This window comes from Canis aureus, chromosome 26, assembly GCF_053574225.1.
Source record: "Canis aureus isolate CA01 chromosome 26, VMU_Caureus_v.1.0, whole genome shotgun sequence".
NCBI lineage: Eukaryota > Metazoa > Chordata > Mammalia > Carnivora > Canidae > Canis > Canis aureus.
In genome coordinates, this window is record NC_135636.1 from 27,032,801 (window position 1) to 27,052,436 (window position 19,636).

At 46.8% G+C, this 19,636-nt stretch overlaps 1 protein-coding gene and 1 long non-coding RNA gene across 3 annotated transcripts in view; one reads left to right on the forward strand and one right to left on the reverse strand.

The window, feature by feature from the left end:
• TM9SF4 (transmembrane 9 superfamily member 4) overlaps window positions 1-19,636 on the forward strand; it is a 52,081-nt gene that overhangs the window by 20,456 nt on the left and 11,989 nt on the right. For both annotated transcript variants that reach the window (XM_077872675.1, XM_077872674.1), the window contains 11 exons: window positions 1,199-1,312; window positions 5,817-5,916; window positions 11,178-11,346; window positions 11,448-11,577; window positions 12,699-12,822; window positions 14,299-14,417; window positions 14,534-14,645; window positions 16,023-16,093; window positions 17,840-17,972; window positions 18,869-18,950; window positions 19,046-19,121. In XM_077872675.1, coding sequence (XP_077728801.1) covers window positions 1,199-1,312; window positions 5,817-5,916; window positions 11,178-11,346; window positions 11,448-11,577; window positions 12,699-12,822; window positions 14,299-14,417; window positions 14,534-14,645; window positions 16,023-16,093; window positions 17,840-17,972; window positions 18,869-18,950; window positions 19,046-19,121 — 1,230 coding nt within the window. The remainder of the gene's footprint in view (window positions 1-1,198; window positions 1,313-5,816; window positions 5,917-11,177; window positions 11,347-11,447; window positions 11,578-12,698; window positions 12,823-14,298; window positions 14,418-14,533; window positions 14,646-16,022; window positions 16,094-17,839; window positions 17,973-18,868; window positions 18,951-19,045; window positions 19,122-19,636) is intronic.
• LOC144298171 (uncharacterized) lies at window positions 6,520-11,117 on the reverse strand. The gene is made up of 4 exons (XR_013365143.1): window positions 10,712-11,117; window positions 8,886-8,949; window positions 7,803-7,877; window positions 6,520-6,614 (listed from the first exon to the last, which is right to left on the reverse strand). It is a non-coding gene; the product is annotated as an uncharacterized LOC144298171 (long non-coding RNA).

The window sequence follows — 19,636 nt, forward strand, 5'->3', positions numbered from 1 at the left end:
GAGAGAGGGAATCAGGAAGCTCTTCTAGTTCCTTGAGGGGTTGACACATGTGAATGAAGGGAAAGAGAGGTTTTGATGGAGTGTGTTTCTTGAGGCCCGTAGCTGGTCGGTCTTTCTTTCTTTCTTTCTTTCTTTCTTTCTTTCTTTCTTTCTTTCTTTTTTTTTTTTAATATTTTATTTATTTATTCCTGAGAGAGAGAGAGAGGCAGAGACACAGGCAGAGGGAGAAGCAGGCTCCATGCAGGGAGCCCGACGTGGGACTCGATCCCGGGTCTCCAGGATCACGCCCTGGGTTGAAGGCGGCGCTAAACTGCTGAGCCACCAGGGCTGCCCATAGCTTGTCTTTCTTGCCTTTAATCCCCAGATGACTCTCCTGCATGCAGGTCATTTACTGAGTGCCTATTGAGTGCCAGGCAGTGGGGACACATAGTCCTTGCTCCCACAGAGAGCGCATTCAAGCAGAGGGTGACAGACTGCACAAAGAAACAAATGCATGTTGAATATGTCAGGAAGATAAGTCCAGGAAGAGAAATGAAGTATGGGAGTGGAAAATGGGTAATGGGAGTTCTGAGGGTGCTGTTTTAGATAGGCTTGTCGGTGAAGACTTTTCTGAGGACCTAACATTTGAGAGAGACATGAATAAGGGATGAGATTAGCCCCTCAGGTGTCTATGGGAAAGGCATTCTGGTCAGGGTGATGGCCCTGAGGGTTAGAGACAGCAAGAAGGCCAGCATAGCTAGGGCTAAGTCAGGAGGAGTGTGGCGAGTGATGGGGTTAGTACAATCTGGGGATGGCTTATAGGAAAATATATTTGTAACATAGGAGCTTCCTGACCAAGTGAATCTATTCCTGTATAGAGAAAAGGGAATCGGTGGAATATTGTGGAGCTTTGTTTCCTGCTAGCTATGTTGGAAAGCAACACAACATATAGTGGTGAAAAGAACATTGTTCTGGAAGTGGGAAGCCACAGCTACTATAGCAGTCTTCCCTTTTGCCCCCGTGGTAATTACTTCTTGTGACTCATTTCTGGAAGTGCAGGAGTGCCTTGTGGGACTCAGGGGTATTTGGAAGGTGACACAGAGTGTGGGTGAGGCTGGGTCAGTTAAAGCAGGTGCAAAGGTGCTATGACTTGATCTGCCTCAGAGAGAGATTTACAACTTTCCTCCATTCCAACTATGATCTCTCTTCTTCCAAGCAGGATTGGTTGCCGTGGTCCCTATTGCTTTTCTCTCTCACATGTGATACACACGCCTTCTATGTTCCTGGGGTCGCACCAATCAACTTCCACCAGAACGACCCTGTAGAAATCAAGGTAGGTGCATTTCCCAGACTGTTGAAGCCTCTATGCTGGGCAGTCTGGCTGGAGGACCCCAGTGAGATGATCCTGTCTGTCCCATGCTTGCGGAGAACAAAAGCTAGTGCCGGTGACTGGCAAAAACAGGTTTGCTACATGCTATGCTGCTGGAAGGGGAGTGCCCTCAGGAGCCCATGGTTCCAGGAGCCCTGCCTCTTCATCCCTCTCTCCCCCTCCCCAGGTTTTCCCATGTGACTGTGTTCTTGATCTGTGTCCCTCTCTATCTGGCTCTGGCTCTGGCTCTGGCTCTGGTTCTTTCCATGTCTGTGTTTCTCATTCTCAACCTCACACGTGTCTCTGTTTCTAGTTACATCTATCTGTCTGTCTGTCTCAACCCACCTCCCTATTTCATTGGCTCCATCTTCCTTTCTGTTCCCAGCTTCTCTCCGCATGACTCAGATTGTCTGTGCACGCACAGCCTATTAGGGCCTCTGTTTTCACTTGCAGCTTCTGCCACCAGCTGGATGCTCCAGTTCAAGTTTTCCAGACTGCATCCTGCCTGTCTGAGTGGTAGTATATGAAATGATTTTAAGTAGTTGACAAATTTATTTTATCTTCATACCTATTTTCTTTTAATGTATACTAAGAAATATAGCTGCTACTTTAACTCATGATTTTACAGCTGCTGTTGGTTTTCCGTTTTTTTTTTTTGTTAAGATTTTATTTATTTATTCATGAGAGAGAGAGAGAGAAAGGCAGAGACACAGGCAGAGGGAGAAGCAGGCTCCATGCAGGGAGCCCAACGTGGGACTCAATCCCGGGTCTCCAGGAGCAGGCTCTGGGCCAAAGGTGTGCTAAACCACTGAGCCACCCGGGCTGTCCCAGTTTTCCATTTTTAATGGTGATATAGTATTAGTTCCTTAAATAAATGTATTTCCCTAGAAATGAGTCAGATCCAAATAAAGAGTAGAATCAGTGATACATAGGTAAGGCATACTGGTGCATGAACAATTTAAGGCAAGAGAGAAGCCATCCAACCAGGCACCTTTGCTTATTTATTTATTTATTTATTTATTCATTCATTCATTCATTCATTCATTCATGATAGAGAGACAGAGAGACAGGCAAAGACGCAGGCAGAGGGAGAAGCAGCCTCCATGCCGGGAGCCTGATGCGGGACTCGATCCCGGGACTCCAGGATCGCACCCTGGGCCAAAGGCAGGCGCTAAACCACCAAGCCATCTAGGGATCCCTGGCACCTTTGCTTTTTAAGCTAGATGCCTACCGTGGATCAATCAACTGGCAAAGGTGGAGAAGGAGTCACTTAATATATGGTTACGGGCAGTGGGCAGGGCTGGCACCTTGATTAATGGCTCTTTAACAGTGCACTGTGTTGGTGGCATTCTTAGAGCCCCAAGCAGGGGGAGGAGTTGGTGGTGGATCTTCTTGGATCTGGTTTCCCAGGACACAAACTCCAAGGCAGAGATACGGTGCCGTTTTACTGGGTAGGCTCACAGGGTCAGCACTTGGGAAGGAGTGAGGGAAGCAGGACTAGACAGAGAGAGACATTGAGCTATACGACAGAGGCCTGTGGGGAGCTCTGGAACTGGAATGGCCAGACCTTTGGAGTTGTTCCAGATTGAGGCAAGAGGACTGGTTCTCTGTATCCCTCCATGAACCAGCCATTGGATATGGACTGCCACTAGGGAAGGGGTGTAACCTTGCATAAGGGCTCCCAGCCAAAGGGACTCTTCTCTGTCATCACCCAAATATAAACCACTCTTAATGCTTTGGTATTTTTCTGGGTTGGGTTTTGTTTTTTGTTTTTTTTCCTGTGCAGTGTTTACAGTATAGCGCCCTTGGCATTCTCTCACCTCAGTAAGTCCCCAACTACTTGACTACCATACTGTTCCTCCCTCGGCAAAGTAATGTGTAGTTGAAATTTTTAAGTAGTCCTTCACATCTTTAGTGATTATGTAAAAAGGGTTAACGAAACTTATAAAGTTATGAAAATAAATTCTGCTTTTAAAACAAACACACTTTTCTGCCTCGTTATTGTGTTGTTATGAACCATGTCTTTACTGGTCTGTAGAACCAAAGCAGTAAGGTTGCATGAAGATCAAGTGTTTATCTTTTCCTGAGCATTGCAGTGTTCAAAAGGAGAAGCAGAATACAGGGTCACAAACACAGATGTGCCATCATGTACATGCCCCTTTGCCACCATATTAGCAAAATTACAAATTGCTACATGTTATGCTTATTTGGGGCATCACATACAAGCAGCTTGTGATTATCCAGTGGGAATTAACCAGTTAAGAGGATAAATATATAAATAATACGTTTGTTTAAAAAAAGAAAGAAAATTGCTAGGAACCAAGTTCTAAAAGAGCTGGGATCTTCTCTGTCCCAATCATTGCTGTGTTACCAGCTCCTAGTACATAGCCTGGTATGGTGGATAAATATGTCTTACAAATAGCTGTTAAAAAGCATCTGATTTAGGGGCATCTGGATGGCTTTGTCGGTTGATTTTGGCTCAGGCCATCATCTCAGGGTGATTGGTTCGAGCCCTGGATCAGGCTCCATGCTCGGCGTGGAGTATGCTTCAGATTCTTTCTCCTTCTTCCCCTCCCTCTGGTGACTCAAAATAAATAAATAAATAAAATCTCTTTTAAACAGTGCATTTACCACTAAGCAGTAATTATCAAGGAAACACAATGTTACATATGTTGCGTTATTGTGAGCATATCTCTTCCTCCAGGTCAGACTTGTAACTTTCAGAAGGAGTAATTAAAGTAACATTTATTGAGGGTTATTTACATACCAGGCATTATTCATGACTTAACTCAGATGTCCCCCAAGTACCCTCTGAGGTAGCCACTTGTATTTTTTACAGATTTATTGTGTATTTTATAGACAATAAAATCAAGGCCCAGGGAAGTAAACGACCTTGCCCAAGGTCTTGTGGTGAGGAAGAGAGGGTTAATTCTTAACTATTCCATCTCTTAACTTCTGCAGGACTCTTCTAGTGCTTCTGCCAAAAGCCCCTCTCCAGAGCAAAGGTTGTGGCATAGAGAGGAGAGGGTGGCTCTGGCTTCCAGTCCTGCCAGGCTGGGAATGTAAGAGCGTACACTTTGGTTGGAGGTGGGAGGGGCGAAGGGAACATAAAGATGGGACAGTAACTTATTGGCCATTTTGGCACAAGCAGTTCATGAAATGCTTAATAGAAGTCCTCAGTCCCTTAGTCCAACATCTAAAAACCTCGGAAACCCAGTTTTCTAAACTCCTCCTAGACAAGACTTGACCTGAAATGTCTGACTTTATTTATTTATCCATGTAGAGTGAGTATTTTTGCATTTCTGTGCACAAGTAGTCATTAAATATGGGTACTGCCCCAAACCCAGCTGGGGATGTTGTCCATACTGTCCTTTTAAAACCAAATGAATTTTAAATAAGGATTGTGGACCTGGATTCTAAAAAGTATTTCTACTTTTTTAGATGTTGCACGAGGAATGGTTGGTAGTTTCTAAATACCAAAGATAATTTCATTTGCATGTGGACCAGAATTTATTTTTTGCAACATTTTGATCAGTTCTGTTGATCAATGGTTTGGCATTGCCCATGACTGTCATTGTTTTCAGAGCTATATTCTGTGTGCATGCATCACTTCCTAAACGTTCTTCTTCATGGTCTTCTGAAACCTTGTTTTTAATGGTTGCATAATATTTCATTGAATGAGTATATTATGGCTTATTAAGTGGTGGGGGCTTATACTTGTTTTCCCATTTTTTCCTTTCTTCAGTCATTCAGCAAACATTTAATGAGCGCTACTGTGTACCTGGCTCTGTAGGTCCTTGCCTTCATGGAGCCGCTTAAATTCTAGTGAGGGAGACTGATTTTTTTAAAAAGCAACAGGTAAACAAAATATGTTTTATCAGATATGTTACCTAGGAAACTACATGTGTTGGAATAGAGCAAACTGGGGGGACTCCCTTAGATGAGCTAGTTAGGGAAGGACTTCCAGACAAGGAACCTTAAGCTGGGACGTGAATGTGCGAAGGAGCCAGACAGGCGTGGAGTCAGATGTGGAGAAACAGCAGGCTCAGAACCTGAGGCAGGAGAGAGCTAGACAGGCTCGAGGAACTGCAGGCAGGAGAGCACTGGGGTTATGAGGAAGGAGTGAACCTCTTTGTTCCTAAGGTTTATCTCATTTGGAATTATTTCCTTAGGAAAGACCCCCAGAAGTGAAATTATAGAGTCAAAGGCTATCAGACCCTCAGTATATATTGAATTTGGTTGTGATCTTAAAATCTATCATGTAGTCTAAAACTAATGAAACATTAGATAATTCAGAATTGTCGACCATATGGTACATATTATTCTACAGTTGTAATCTGCTGCAGTTAGTTTGCTTATTTGATAATATTACCGAGTGTACCAACGATGTGTGGGTGGCAGGGAGGATTATTGAAACTGCCATCTGGGTTTCTGAACTGAGGAACAACAGCCTCTCTTCTCCCACTAGGCAGTGAAGCTCACCAGCTCTCGAACCCAGCTACCTTATGAATACTACTCGCTGCCCTTCTGCCAGCCCAGCAAAATAACCTACAAGGCAGAGAATCTGGGTAAGTTCTTTCTCACTGTCAGCCTGTCCCAGAGGGGAAGCCACATCTTTACATGGAAATGATAGCAGTTAACCCTGATGTTACTGCATGCTACACATCGTTCTACATAATTTACGTACATATCAGCTTATTCAAGCCCCATAACAACCCTGGGGAGGTAGTTGCTGTTTTTATGCCCATTTTACAGGTCCAGTGACCTGCCTCTGGTTATGTTTTTAATTAATGGTTAAACTAATGTTGCAGCCACGTAGTCAGACTTCAGAGTTTCTGCCCTTGGCTTCTGTTGAGACCATCTCCCTTGATTTCTAGATATTCTAGATTTCCTTTCATGGCTTCTGTTACCTCCTCTGCTTCTACTTAAAAGAGTGAGTGGTTACCTCTGGCCCTGAAGGAAGCAGAGACATCAATGTAGTTCTTGCTAAGTGACTGTGCAAGACTTGCCTCAAGTAATGTGTGAAGCACCCAGCACAGTGTCTGGCATGTGTGTTCTATAAATAGTAGCCATTTTTATTCTAATTAAAATAATTCTCCATTTGGTAGAATTTCAGGCTTAAAGCAAAAGACATTCAGAAGCCTCTATTCCCGACACAATTATTAGTACTTACCCTATGCCTGTCTCAGTGTTGAGTCCTGGAGATATGAATGTGGAAAGATGCTGTCCTTGACCTCAAGGAACTTCAGAGAATTTCCTCTTAGAGCTTAGAAAGGAGAAAATTGGTTCTTGAGCAGGCCTCTAAAAGGACTGACTTCTCTGTCAGAACTACCCATGACTCAGGGGATCCCTGGGTGGCGCAGCGGTTTGGCGCCTGCCTTTGGCCCAGGGGCGATCCTGGAGACTCGGGATCGAATCCCACGTCGGGCTCCCGGTGCATGGAGCCTGCTTCTACCTCCGCCTATGTCTCTGCCTCTCTTTCTCTCTCTCTTTGTGTGACTATCATAAATAAATAAAAATTTAAAAAAAAAAAAAAAAAAAAAGAACTACCCATGACTCAGATATTTCCAGAACCTAGCTGGCAGGTATATCTATGGCCAGGTATTAGGTGTCCCTTGCAATCAGCTTAACCAAAAGCAGACAGATCCTCCTATCCCTTCATCTTGCCTTGTACTGTTGTCTCAGAGCATGGGCTGACTTCCACTGACTATCTGGGCTGCTCCTCCTGCCTGTCACTTACCCTTCTTTTCCCTTTCCATACCATGTTGTCCTCTGGCCACCTTGTCTCTGCCTGAGAAACCTGACTGGCTTTGTCCTCCGGGCCTCTTGCTACCGGGACTCTCGGAACAGCTCCTTCCTTGCCCATGAGCTGGTGTGGATTTGTTGGCCAGCAGGTGGGCTCACCTCACCTCTGTGTGACACTGGTGACTTTCAGCTCTCTGAGCCTCTGCAGCATCTTCCTTAATTAAGCTGGGGAATGTTCCTGTCTCATAGAAATGGGACCTTCTATGTACGAAAGTATCTCATATTGCCATTTGTATCTCATTCTGTCTTTGTGGAGTGCCTGCCTTCACAGCCTGTGGGCTCTCAGAGTGGAGAGAACATGCTTTACATTCCCCTCTCTCTCCCACTGCAGACCCAGTGTCTGACACAGTAGAATTCAGTCAATGTTAGTATCCTAGGTACTAGGAGTAGATACATCCTGTTGAGGTAGATACATCCTTGATTAAGTACCTTTTAGATGGCAGGCCTTATGCTATATGTTCTCATCATCACCACCGTTAATACTTCAAGGGGCTCTCATTGTGAGCCAGCCGCTGTTCTAGGCACTTCTGTGCTTTAACTTCGTTAATTCTCACAACAGCCCTACAAAGTAGCTCCTCTTACTGTCCCTTTAACATAGGTATGGGAAGTGAAACAAAAGAAGGTACAGTTCCTTGCCCTACTCACTCACCAATATGATTGCTCCTGTTTCATAATAGAGGGAACAGCAGCTCTGAGGGTTTAAAAGACTTGCTCCACAGGTCACCTGGCCAATAGGTAGAGAAATTGACATATTAATCCAGGTGGATCTTTTTTTTTTAATTTTTAAAATTTATTTATGATAGTCACAGAGAGAGAGAGAGAGAGAGGCAGAGACATAGGCAGAAGGAGAAGCAGGCTCCATGCACCAGGAGTCCGACGTGGGATTTGATCCCGGGTCTCCAGGATCGCGCCCTGGACCAAAGGCAGGCGCCAAACCGCTGCGCCACCCAGGGATCCCTCCAGGTGGATTTTTTTACTCTAAAGACAAAATTCTTCCTGTTGTCCAGGCTGCCTTCTCCAGAGAGGTTCATTTGGGCTGTCTGAGGGCTGTGCTCCTAGTGATCACACTGATGGAGATTTGTATCACGGTGTGTGTGGGAGTGTCTGTGACAGATATACTGGAGTACGCATCGGACTCCCTTAGAGCGTCCACATTTGTAGCTTGTTGCTCCTTTAGCCTGGATGGTTATCTGCTCCAGCCATAAAAAGTTAAAAGGCTGGACCCCTGGGTAGCTCAGTTTGTTAAATGTCTGCTTTTGGCTCAGGTCATGATCCCAGGGTTCTGGGATCGAGCCCCATGTCAGGTTCCCTACTCAGCAGGAGTCTGCTTCTCATTCTTGGTCTTCCTCTGCCTCTCTCCCCACTGATGTTCTCTCTCTTTCTCAAATAAAATAAAAAAAAAAAAAGTTAAAGGGAACATTTGCATATTAGAAATGAGCTGTTCCAGACCAGCATGTCTTTCTTGGTGTAAATTTTAATTGGTGTAAATTTCTTTTTTTTTTTTTTTTAAGATTTAATTTATTTATTCATGAGAATACACAGAGAGGAGAGAGAGGAAAGAGGCAGAGACACAGGCAGAAGGAGAAGCAGGCTCCATGCAGGGAGCCTGACATGGGATTTGATCCTGGGTCTCCAGGATCAGGCCCTGGGCTATAGGCAGCGCTAAACCACTGAGCTACCAGGGCTGCCCTTGGTGTAAATTTCTAAATACCAAGAAGTGATACCTACTTACTTGGTCTACAACCTCGTTCCTCTCCATACATGTTCTTCCTTTCCTCATGTGAGCTCCTTGTACACTAAAAAAGAAGTGGGCAGTAGGGAATGATGTGGAGGAAGGAGCCCAAGATCTTAGCACTATGACAGTCCCCTCATATGGTCATGGGCAAGTCACCGTCCCTGTCTGGCCCTAGTGTCATCTTCTGGAAAATGAAGAGGGTGACCCAAGAGTCATTTTCACAGCAGACCATGCAGATGTCTTTTGGGATCCTCACTCTCCACTGGCCAATCTATCCTGGGATTCTGTAGACTCAGCTGCATCACTAGGCATCTGAAATGGGGGGTAGAGGAGTCCCTCTTCTCCCCCTCTCCTCAGCAGCCTCATCCACACTTGACCAGGCTGCGACTTTGTGCAGTAGTGGAACTTGGGCCCTGCCACTGGCTGTATGTATGCCAACAGCTCACAGCTTCCATCCATAGCCCTAATCTCTTTCAAGCCCTAAATTTGGATATCTAATCACCTGCTTGACATATCCAAATGGTGGAAAAAATGGCTAAGGGTAAATGTGCTCCTCTGTGTGTAAATGTGTATCAGTCAGCACCAGGTCCCCTAGTGTCACCTCCTATGTCCACGTGCTTGCTTCCACCCTAGTACGGGCCAGCCACCGTCCCATCCTCGCTCACTTGCATGACTGGCATTGCCCCAGCCAGTCCCTTGTATCTTCTGTGTTTTCTTCACAAAATAGCCAGAGTGATCTTTGTGTCGTCACAATCAGGTAGTGTCTTCTTCCATCGCTGTTAGAAACCCTTCCTGGGGTTTTCTTGCTCTCTAGATAAAAATCGGACTTCCAGCACAGCCCATGGGCCTCAAGGTCTAGCTCTGGCTCATCATGTGGGCTCACCCAAGGTCACTTTCTCACTTTGTTCTCTGTGCTACAATCACACAAGCCTCTCAAGCTCATCACACTTCTCTCACCCCAAGGAGCTTTTGCACATACTGTTCCTGCTGTCTAGAATGTTCTTCCTCTCTCTACATAGTGAATACCCCTCTTCGTTTAGAGCTCACTTCAAACATCATTTCCTCAGAGCAACTTTCCTAGACCTGCTCCCTGTGTCTAGAACAAGTTCCTCTCTTTACATGATGTAGTCTCCATGAATATGTTTGTTCAGCATTGCATCTTCAGGGCCCAGCACATAACCAGTACCAGGTACCTGCTGGGAATGAGCAAAGGGACGAAGGAAGGAATGGCTGACGAGTCACAGCATGCCATCTCAGGCAGTCCCTCCCAGTAGGCCCGTGTTAGACCCTGGGACTATGCAGGCACTGGTCCCGCCTGTTGGTTTTGGTCAGTCTTCAGTCTTCCCATTTCACATCATCCCAGTAGAATTGTTAGAACAGCTTAGAATGAAAGTGCCGTTGGTTGTCGTTGCCAGTCCCTCACTGTTCCCTCACCTGCTAGTGTGATGCCTTGGAGCAACTCTGACGCAGTATGCTTGCAGTGGGTATGCTGCAAGTTCGTTAAGTAAGAACATGTTTTGGCTAAAAATCACAGGTGCTGGGTTTTACCTCACTTCCCTCCCTGCCTGAACTGGGATCTGAAGCAGGGAAATCAATGGGAAACATAGTCTGCCCTTAAAAGAGCCTACGAGGTGGCAGAAACTTAATATGGCAGTGCACTGTGCTGTGCGGTCACATCACTGGTGTGTGCAAAGGTGAAGCAGGGATGCTCATGATAAAGATAGTGTATGTTGCCAGCCTGCTCTGCGCCTTGTTCCTCATACTATTATTATCCCCATTGTACAGATACAGAAATTGAGGCTCATTGAGGTTAAGTAACTTACCAAGACTGCTAAGATAGTAAGTGGCAGAACCAGGGCTCACTAGGCAGTCTTGTCTTCACTGTTGCATGACACTGCCTCTACGCAGAGGGAAATCGCTGGAGAGAGTGACGAGCTCCAGAGGTCAGGAAGGGCTTCCTGGAGGGGGAAACAGAAGCTGGGCTTGAAGGGTGAGGAGGAACTTCCCAGGAACATAGGCAGGAAGAGGCACTCCGGGCAAAAGAGATGACATGAGGCCCAGAGGCAACTTTGATGTGCCCTGGAGTCTGGTGGTGGTGTCACAAAGGGGGCGGAGAGGAGGACATGTGGGAGATGGATGGGCCAGCTCTCTGCAGGTAGCGTAGAGCACTGAATGCCAGCTACAGAACTGCCGAGGGCCCCGCGAGTCAGCACTGTGTTTCTGCGGCTCTGCTGACCTCAGCAACCTCAGGGCTGAAGCTCTGAGATCCATGTGTCTCTCTTACGGCAGGAGAGGTGCTGAGAGGGGACCGGATTGTCAACACCCCTTTCCAGGTGCTAATGAACAGCGAAAAGAAGTGTGAGGTTCTATGCAGCCAGACCAACAAGCCAGTGACCCTGACCGTGGAGCAGAGCCGGCTTGTGGCCGAACGGATCACTGAAGACTACTATGTCCACCTGTAAGTTGTCCTCTTCTCCCTGCCAGCCTCGAGTTGGTGTCGGGGAGGGCACTGATGGGAGAGGCAGTCCAGAGGGACTGAGTGGGGCCTTGGGTTTCCAGCATTGCCGACAACTTGCCTGTGGCCACCCGGCTGGAGCTCTACTCCAACCGCGACGGTGATGACAAGAAGAAGGAAAAAGATGTGCAGTTTGAACACGGCTACCGGCTCGGCTTCACGGATGTCAACAAGGTAGAGTGTCTCTGCGTGCTCGAAGGGCTGGGGGTGTTTCACTGGTAAGTCATGAGCACCTGGGGCCACAGGGAAGGGGGAAATACTTAGCTCTAGGTTTCTAACAAAAGGTGGGATGGCCAAGACAGGTTTCTCTTTGTGCCCCTGGGTGTGGTCTGTTAGAGTAGCTGCTTTTGGCAGGAAGTGGAAGGCACAGTCCCTCAGAAGGAAGATCCATATTTATAAGATTAAAACAAAAAAAAGGATTTCATCAGTATGGAGGAGAGAGAGCGAGGTAGTATAGCAGTCAGGAGTGTGCTGGCTCCCTGGGCATTGGGTCCCACATCCACCAGCTCCTGGTTGTTGAGTGCCCTTGAGCCTACCTGTTAACTCTCTGGGCCTCTGATTTCTCATCGGTAAAAAAGATGCAGTGTCCATAGCTGCCCTTTTTGTTATGCAGAGTGAAACAGAAAATTTGTGTCTGCTACTTATAGTGCGCAGCCTCTGAGAAATATGCTAATAATGGCAATGATAGTTAACAGTGATTCTCCTTTCTGATTCTAAACTGAACACCTTCTACGTAGGGAATAAAGGAAAATTTGACCTTTTGAGGCATAGGCCCTGCCCTCAAAGGGCTTCTGATCCCAATGGGGAAGAGAACTGACCAAGTAAGACCCTGCATCTTAAGTCCCAGTTGCCATTTGCTGATGGTGCTAGTGCCATGACGATCAAGGCCAGCAGAGTTCAGAGGAGCCTGTTGTACATTCAGGTTGTCGTGGAGGAGGGGGGCCTCGGAAAATAGGAAGGCTTGAGTGGAGTGGAGTCAGGGTTGGCATTCTAGCCAGAGTGAATGCCAGGGCTAGAGCTGCTGCGTGGGGACTGTTCATGGGGCAGGGGAGGCTGGGGGGGATCAGGTGAACTGGATGTCTGAGAACATGATGGAAGGCCTAAGGGATCCGGGCTTTTATCTAGTAAGCCCCAGGGAGCCCTGGAGGGTTTCTGAGTGGGGAGTGCTGTGAGAGCAGTGTTTTTGGCAGGTGGAAACAGCTGGGCCTACTGGACAAGAGGAAGAATCTGATATCTGGGATGATTTTCTGGTTGTTTCTCGACTACTAGGTATTTTTTCTCCCTTGCTGTTTTAGATCTACCTGCACAATCACCTCTCGTTTATCCTTTACTACCACCGGGAGGACCTAGAAGAGGATCAGGAACATACATACCGAGTCGTCCGCTTCGAGGTGATTCCCCAGAGCATCAGGCTGGAGGGTGAGTGGGGAGGTATGGCCAGAGGGGTAGGGCTGGATGGGCCTGGGCTTCCATACCCAGGATCTTCTCACACTTGATTCTGAGATGGTTGATAGGCCACAGTGTGGCGTATGGGCCCAGCCAAGGTAGGGTTGCTGCATTCCCGTGAAACAAGGTGAGGAGTGAGAGAAGAGCTGACATCTGTTATGTCCTGGCTTGGCACCTTCCCGGTTTACTGCTTCTCGCAACCCCTGAAAGTGTGTGGTGATTATAGACAAGGAACCAGAGGCTCAGAGAGGTTGGTGACTTGGCTGGGCCTCTCATGAGAGCCAGCCAGCTTACCCTTGGCTGAAGAGCAAGGTGAAGGGATACAGACAGGGCAGTCAGGTAGCTGCTTTCTGTGTTTCCTCTTCCTCTGACTAAGTCATTGGCACAGACTAGAGTTGGCCCAGGGTCAATAGATGTGCAAGAATCTGAGAGCCTAGCCCTACGGGCCCAAAGGGAGCTGGTTTGGCTTCTCACCTGTCTGCCCTTTCTCCCCACAGGGCACATTTCAACTCAGCAGGCTTGGCCTTTGTCCACAGTATTGGTGGGTTTCTGGCCTTTTTTTTTAAAGCTATGGAACCTAGTTTTGTTTTGTTTTGTGTTGTTTTGTTTTGTTTTGTTTTTTAAGGTTTTTTATTTATCTATTTTAGAAAGAGAGAGAGAGGCAGAGACACAGGCAGAGGGAGAAGCAGGCTCCATGCAGGGAGCCCAATGCGGGACTCGATCTTGGGTTTTCAAGATCATGCCCTGGGCTGAAGGCGGCACTAAACCACTAAGCCACCGGGACTGCCCCTAGTTTTCAAACAAAATCATACCCAGAAATCTCATAATAAGACATAGGTCTTGTGCTTTCAGAGCAGTATACTGCTCTCTGTCTGATGAATGTCATGAACACAGCTTTATGTTTATTGCCTGATGATTTTGACATCATCTCTCCCTTCAACTATTTCCTCGAATTTAGAGACTCCGTCTCCTTTTCTCACCATTTTCTCTCCAGCACAGTACTGGGCACATAGTAGGTGCACATTATATGGTTGTTGGTTGAATGGATGAACAGGTAACAGGATGAATAAATGAAGAAAGAAGCATCTGAGTGATTGAATTGCTGAAATGCCAGGACTTTGGGGACTGCATGAATGAGTAAACTCATGATAGCATGAGTCGGTGGTGGTTTTTCCTCAGTGGAGCTGATTGAGTGAATATATGAATGTTTGAATTGAGCAAAGAGAGATTGATTAAATGTGGGACTCAGACCCCCTTGCACACCCAGCAGCTCCAAAGGCTCTTAGGATGGTCAGGGCTCTGGGGAGGAAGTTCTACAACTGTGTTGCCTATACTCAGACCCTGGGTTCCAGCAGCAGGCCTCTGAGGGCACCCACCCCCACCGCCAAACAGCCTTTGGGTAGAGGCACTGGCCCCCACAGGAGCATGCTGAGTCTCTGTCTCTCACAGACATCAAAGCAGATGAGAAGAGTTCATGCACTCTGCCTGAGGGTACCAACTCCTCGCCCCAAGAAATTGATCCCACCAAGGAGAACCAACTGTACTTCACCTACTCTGTACACTGGGAGGTGAGAAGGGGCTGGAGCCCATGGCAGGGGAGGGGAGTTCTGGTCTGGCAGGAGCTGTCTAGGAAGAATCCTGACTCTTAAGTGCTGCTTTCCCACTTTCCCTCCCTCCACTCCAGGAAAGTGACATCAAATGGGCATCTCGCTGGGATACTTATCTGACCATGAGTGATGTGCAGATTCACTGGTTTTCTATCATTAACTCTGTTGTGGTGGTCTTCTTCCTGTCAGGTGAGAGATTGATGGGATGGGAGGGGGAGTGGACAAGAGGGTGAGGGATGAAGGTCTGAGGTATCATATGACTCAAGGGGGACTTCTAGAGTGCTCTTGGGGCCGAGTATAGGTCAAAATCAGACATCAAGGCTCTTGTACTAGGCATCAGGCATGCAAAGGTGAATAAGATTCAGTCTCTACTTTGAGGAGCTCCCTAGGGAAAGATGGATATATCTCTTCATGGACACCTTCACCAATTCATTAAACAAGATTTCGTTGTTAACTATCCCATACAAGTGCTATGCCACATCCTAGGGATATGGTGTTGAGCAAACCCAGCCCAGTCTGTGCCCTCACAAAGTCTGTTCTGGTGGTGGGAGAGAGAAAAAAGCAAAGAAGTGGTTGAGTCCAGATAGTGATAAGTGCAAAGGAGCAGATGAACAGGGTGACCAGATACACAGCCATTGAGAAAGGATGAAGGCTGCTTTAAAGAAGACCTCTGTGAGTGAGGAGGAGCCACCATTCAGAGACCCAAGGAAAGACTAGTCCAGCCAGGGCCATGGCCCTGCAGTGGGACAAGCTTGGGGAGAAGCTGGCTTGCAAGCCAAGGGGAGGGTCATGGACAGAGGTGGAGTGAAACCAATCATTTCAGTATCAGATGGGAAGTAAAGATAATACTAGCCACTTTTTATTAAATGTTTACTGAGGGCCCAGCCACTATGTTAATAAGTACTTTACAGACCTGTTAATCCGTCAAGATCTACGAGCTTTAAGTTAGCTGAGGTCATACAACCCATTGTCTTAACCACTATGCTGTGCTGCCTGGAGAGGAAACAGATTGATGTGGAGGTACACATGGGGGGGGGCCTCTGAACCATTGGGGGTTGTTGAAGGCAAAGATGCCTGGGATAAGTCTTGAAGTAGGAGTGGGAGTTAGGGCAGAGTGGGGCATTGCAGGCAAAGGGAACAGGAAACAGCCCCAGTGGAGGTATGGAGGCTGTGAACTGATGACAAAAGTAGCAAGCAAGCAGGGGCAGCAAGGTAAGCCTTGGGTGGATGTGAGGCTGCAGACGTCAGGGGGGCCCAGACACCGAGCCGCTGTGGTGCTATTCTCCCTGGAATAAAAAACGACATGTCCTTTGGCTATCCGTATGCATCCCAGTGGCTCTTTCCTTCCCCTACCAGAGGAGTGACCCTCCGTGTGCCCCTCTCTGGATAGCTGGGGTGGAGCTCTGTTCAGCAGAAGTCCCAAAGCAGCTGCACAGCCAGTTCCCACTGGAGGAAGCCATGCACGCCAGCCATCCCCCAGCAAAACTCCAAGCCCAGGAGGGCATGTAGCCCAGGAGACTGCACCAGCAGTGCTAACGCCTCTTCCTCCCCACCCGTCTTTTTCAGGCATCCTGAGCATGATCATCATTCGGACCCTCCGGAAGGACATTGCCAACTATAACAAGGAGGATGACATTGTACGAGGTCTTGGCTGGGGAGGAATGGACTTGGGGAGGGAGGGCAGACTAGCAGTAGAGTTCTGGGCTACCAGACTGGGGGACAGGGTGGTTGTGGTGGTGGTGATGATGTTGGTGATGTATGTGTGTTTCATAGAGTAGTTTGAAAAGGAAAAAAAAATGTTTAATGACCCAAAATGATAGAGATAACTGTTGTTCTAAACATAAAAGCAGTAGCAGAAATCACAAGAAGAAAACTTAATGAATACATTAAAAATTTGAAAACTAGGGGCACCTGTTGGCTCAGTCATGGAGCCTGCATCTCTTAATCTCTGGGTCGTGAGTTGAAGCCCTATATTAGGTATGGGGACTACTTAAAAAAAAAAATCTAAAAACTGTTCTGCATGTCAGAATATATAGCTAAAACAGAAAAGTGCCAGAGATTACTTATAACAAACTTGAAAAAGGTTGTAGTTAAGAGAGCTGGTTTTAAAAAGCCCCCAAATCTCTAATTTGAGAATGAACAAAAAATTTACTGACTAAGAACTATACATGGCTAATAAACATGTGAAAAACCATTTTTATCTCAGGGATAACCACCCTCCCCTCCCAAAGGACAGATTCAAACAATTATGAGAAGACAATTTTGGACCTTCAAATCAATCCAAGTGTGTTTTCATATAGTACTCATTGTCAGCAAGGTTTATGTGAGCTAAGGCCCTGCACATGCCACCCATGCAAGTGTAAAGTGGTAGTTTTCTGAAAAGTTATGAATTGGCTGTACATACCATGAACTGTCAAATAGTTAACTTGCTTTGACCCAGTAATTCTTCTGGAATTTTCAAAGGAAAACATCAAAACCACAAGGACTCCAGAAATATTTCTTACAACTTTATTTATATTTTAAATAAACTGAATGTAGCCTGGTATTCCATAATAATGGATGTTACAGTAGAGTTGTGCAATGGAAATTGTACAGACATTAAAATACCAATTGCAAAGAGTACTTATTAGAAATGAGGAAATGCTCTTGATCAAACATCATTTGAAAAATAACAAAGTATGCAGTAAAAACACTCTGGTTCCAATTTTAGTATTTAAAGATTATATATACATATGCACATACACAAAGGGTTAAAGGAAGTGCATCAAAACATTGGTATCGTTAAATGCCAGGGGTAAAAAATAAATAAATAAATGCCAGGGGTATAAATTACTGTCTTTTCTATGTCTTTTGTTTTTTTTTTTTTAATTTTTGAATGTTTACTTACGAGTTTTAGATCTTTTGTTCAGTATTTCCAGATTTTTAAACAATTTTCTATTATAAACATTTATTGCCTTTTGTTCATTTGAATATCATGCCAAATGCCATAATTTTTTTCACTTTTTTATTACATAAAAGCACATATTACTTTTATAATCAGTTAAAAAGTTGCTTCTGAATCTTACCACTCAGAAACTCTCACAATTAACATTTCAGTGTGTTGATGTTTACATTATTTTTCTGTGCACCAGGCTCGTGGAATTTGGGGAGGAGGTTTGCCTCTTAAGTAGCTGTAAGCCTCATTTTTGTGCCTTCCTTTTCCATGTGATAATTCTCTGGGAAGCACTGTCTCATGTTGCTTACACTCCTGTCAGGGCAGTGGCTGGTTGACACCTGAGGGACCCTCAGCCCTAGTCGGGGCGTGGGTCCTTGGGGCTGGTCTATGCAGGAGCTGTCTCCTCTGGACCCCAGGAAGCAGCCTCACTCCTGACCCTTTGCTGCAGGAAGACACCATGGAAGAGTCTGGGTGGAAGCTGGTGCATGGTGATGTCTTCAGGCCCCCGCAGTATCCCATGATCCTCAGCTCCCTCCTGGGCTCAGGCATTCAGCTCTTCTGTATGATCCTCATCGTCATCTGTGAGTGGGCCTGGGAGGGCTGGGCATGGGGTCCTGTCACCAGAGCAGCACAGGCCTGATGAGTCTGAGAGAGGGGTGGCCTCCCCGACTGCAGAATGAGACATGTTGGCATCACTGGGCAAGACAGTCTTCCTTGCCAGCAGGATGGCTGGGTCCTCTCAGCACCAGGCCTTGGTGGTTTGGTGCCCCTCAGAGCTCTCCAGCAAGTACTATTGATCACCTACTATGTCCACTCCATCTGCAAAGCTGTGGTCAGGTATTCAGTGACTCAGCAAGTCAGCACCAGGATTGGGAGGGGAAATCAGTCTACCTAAATTTTTTTTTAACCATTTTTACTAGTTTTTAATTGACATAACACTGCATAAGTTTAAGGTATATAGCATATATATGCTATATGTATATATCATGAAATGATCACAGTAATTTAGTTAACATCACCACACATAGTTACATAATTTTTTTTTCTTGTGATGAGAACGTTTAAGACCTAATCTCTTAGCAGTTGATCTGCCTAAGTTTTTATCTCAGCCTCATGCCGCTAAGCTTTGTGACTTTGGACAAGTTACTTAAACTCTGCGAACCTCATTTTTCTCATTTGAGAAATGGGTAACCAAGCTCTGCCTCACAGGGCTGATAAGGCAGACAGAGTGAGCAGGTATTTGTAGTGGTCTCAGCTCAGTGCCTGACTGGTCGCAAGTGCTCTGCGGGCCGGAAGCGGTGGTGCAGATGTGGCCAGCTGGTGCTCGGCAGTAGTGAGCTCAGCTAAGACCCGTCTTCTCCTGTAAAGAGCAGGGGAGTTTGCTGTCAGGAGGGCCAGGGGAGAAGGAAGCCTCATCTGCCCTGGGGGCTGGGGCCAGGGACCCTGATTGTCTCTCTTCCTTCCTACTCCCCCACAGTCGTGGCCATGCTCGGGATGCTGTCGCCCTCCAGCCGGGGAGCTCTCATGACCACAGCCTGCTTCCTCTTCATGTTCATGGGGTAGGTGTGTCTGAATGGACTCCGGGGCTGGCCCAGGCTGCCTGCCCTCCGGCTAACAAATCCCCTTGGTGTGGACCCCTGCGATTTCCCCACAGGGTGTTTGGTGGATTTTCTGCTGGCCGTCTGTACCGCACTCTGAAAGGCCATCGGTGGAAGAAAGGAGCCTTCTGTGTAAGTGTGCTAACTTCCTGCCAGTGTTGGTGTGGAGCTGAGAAGCTTCTTCCTGGGCTCCTCAGCAGTATAGGCAGTCTGTGGTGGGGGTTAGCACCAGAGTAGCAGTGTGATAGAGTGGGGGAGCACACGCCCCAGGGTAGGGAACACTGGGCTCTCACACAGGCATCTTGGGACTTCTGAAGGCCTCTGCTGCTACATCCGTGAGAGGAGCAGATTGAATATAGGTGATTTTTAGCCTACGTTGTCTGATTGCTCAAACAAGAGAAGAGATAGAGGATTCAGAATAACAAGATTTAGGCAGCAACCCTCTGTGTCAAAGTTTAAGGCCCCAAACTGGTAGCTGGGCTGCTGGGAGGACACCCTACCCAGAGTAGAGAGAACTGCCTGCCAGGGGCAGAAGAGGCCAGGCCCATGTTGCTCTCAGCCCATGTTCCAGACTTTGGTACCTCTGTTTTCTCTTCAGGGAGGACAGTCCGTGCCCTGCTCTGTCCTCCTGGTAGTCAAGAGAGTTT